This window comes from Penaeus monodon, chromosome 43 (genome assembly GCF_015228065.2).
Source record: "Penaeus monodon isolate SGIC_2016 chromosome 43, NSTDA_Pmon_1, whole genome shotgun sequence".
NCBI lineage: Eukaryota > Metazoa > Arthropoda > Malacostraca > Decapoda > Penaeidae > Penaeus > Penaeus monodon.
In genome coordinates, this window is record NC_051428.1 from 31264691 (window position 1) to 31267190 (window position 2500).

Sequence of the window (2500 nt, forward strand, 5' to 3'; positions counted from 1 at the left end):
CCGGGTGCTGCACTCCTCGACAATAGGCCAGCTCAATCTACACAGCTACCGTCGCTGGGCCAACGGACAGAGTGCATAAAAAGCGTCCTAGCTGAACCCTGCAAAGGCACCTGCAAGTTTGTGGCATGCCAAGGCCTCCTCTCCACCAAGTTTATGCCGGGTTTGCCGCAAAGTCATTGGTCACACACGACAAGTGCCTCTAGCGCTGCTATGTGCATCCTGCAACAGATATGGCCACTTCACAAAGCTCTGCAGCACTGAGCAAACCTAAGGCCCAAAGGACTGCAAGCGAAGCCTACCCTCACGTGATTGTTTACAGTCCCGGATCATCACACAGCTCTGGACAACAGAGAACAAGCTACATCCGAAGACTGGAAATGGGCTTGCGATCTTTGCCAAAGCCTTCACCAACAGGGGCAGACACAACGGTTATAGGCCCACAGCACCTGAAGGACCTGGGCCTTACCAAACGTGACCTCGACCCGCCCACCAATCTGACATACTATAATGCTGATGGCTCTACGATGTCCCCGGCCATAGGTTCCTTCCAAGCGCAGCTCACATACGGGAGCAGGTCACATGCAGGATGGATTGACGTCCTGGTTCCCTGACTACACTACTATTGTCATGAGAGCACTGCAAAGAACTGTGTGGTGCACAAGGATTTTCCTAAGCAAATCACAGATGCTCGTGGTACCACCAAAAGGGTTCGTAGTTCACGGAGTGGTGGGATCACTCCTCACACCTCTGAGGTTCCTACTACCCCATTCCAGCACTAGCAAGTCATCAGTACTGCCATTTTCCAAACAAGACGTCCCCTACAGCTGCGAGGGAGCACTTTGATGTGCTAGTGAGAAAGGCGACATACAAGCAGCACCACTAAAAATGATGTCGGGCCTCCCAAGGAGGATCCACCTGAAGGACGATGCACAGCCCTTCGCCATCCACATGCCCAGGTTGATTCCTTTAGCTTTCCAGGAGCTGTGAAGACAGAGCTCACATCTATGGTGGCTCAGGGAGTTATTTGCTCCAGTTGATGATGACTCGTCTCCCTGGTGCCACCCCATGGTGGCAGTAGCCAACCCAACGGAGGAGTACAGATCACAACTGATCTATGGAAACTTAATAGAAAAAGTGTCCCACCCTACACATCCCTCACCTACGCCATTGCAGCAATCCGAGTGTGGACCCTAAAGCCAGATACTTCTCAACAATAGATGCCCTGTGTGGGTACTGCAAATCCCATTAGCAGAGGACCAACTTCTGACTACTTTTCATTATTCCACAGAGAAGATACTGCTACCTCCGTGACCCATGGCTTTTGCAGCCATGCCTTTTGCCTTCGTGGCGATAGGCCCTGCAGGAGTGATGAGCTGTGTGGAAGTAGTGGACGACGTCCTAATATATGATGAAGACTACGTCACACATCTCGGACACCTTGATGAAGACCTCTCCAGGTGCAAGATACATGGCATCACTCTCAGTGCAGAAAAGTTTGTCTTAGCTGCCCCGCAGTGACATTCTGCGGATACAAGCTCTCAAAGTACAGTGTTGCCAGCAGATCCTGAGAAGGTCCGTGCTATTGCAGAATTCCCCATACCAGCCAACCTGACAGATCTGAGATCTTCATGGTTTGGTAAACCAGCTTGTGGATTTCTCCACCGATATAGCAGCCGCTGCCATCCTCTCAGCCTTTGATGAGCCCAAAGAGAACTTTCATTTGGACTGCTGATAACGGTCAGGCCTTCAGTAAAGTCAAGCAAGCCCTTTCAAGTCCACCTGTTCTCGCTTTATTCAACCCCACCATCCCACTGTTCTGCAAACCGATGCCTCACGTCTGTATAGTGTTGGCTATGCCCTCTTGCCAGGACCATGGTGGTGGACAACTACGTCTAGTTCAGTGTGGCTCGCAATTCCTGACAGACGCTGAGACACAGTATGCCACTATAGAACTGGAACTCCTTGCTGTTGTGTGGGCCATTTTAAAGTGCAAATTTTACCTGTTTGGGCTGCAGCACTTAGACCTCGTAAACTGACCATCGCTCACTGGTTCCAATTCTGAACCATTACTCTTAGATGCCATAGAAAACCCACGACTCCAACGTCTCAGAGAGAAGGTTTCAGCATTCTCCTCCACACAGCAACGTGGCGTGCGGGGAAGGATTTGTGCATCCCAGATGCCCTCTCCTGCTCTCCCACAAGTCGGCCAACACCTGAAGATGAGCTGTTGAGTGCTGAGACCAGCATCTATGTTAGAAGCATAGTAATTCTTCAAGCAGTAGAGTCAATCAGTTGCCCACAAGCTGTCGAGCAAGAGGACCTAGCACTAGAGGAACTCCAGCAAGCAGCTCGCAGCGACCCAGCCTATAATGAACTACTACAAGGTGTCCGGCAAGGTTTCCCACGTGACCGCTTGTTGCCTTGCAACACAACGCCTTATGCCCATATTGGAAACTTCGAGAGAACCTTTACGCTGATGGGGACCTCGTCCTGTACGGTG

The 2500-nt window shown here is 51.1% G+C and overlaps 1 protein-coding gene across 1 annotated transcript in view; it reads left to right on the plus strand.

Moving 5' to 3' along the window:
* The first annotated feature begins 1697 nt into the window (after nt 1-1697).
* The window catches only part of LOC119568354, a 1732-nt gene continuing 929 nt past the window's right edge, over nt 1698-2500 (plus strand). Inside the window, exons 1-3 of the mRNA XM_037916809.1 lie at nt 1698-2027; nt 2111-2396; nt 2462-2500. The exon at nt 2462-2500 is cut by the window's right edge and continues 929 nt beyond it. Of these exons, the coding sequence (XP_037772737.1) occupies nt 1698-2027; nt 2111-2396; nt 2462-2500 (655 nt within the window). The remainder of the gene's footprint in view (nt 2028-2110; nt 2397-2461) is intronic.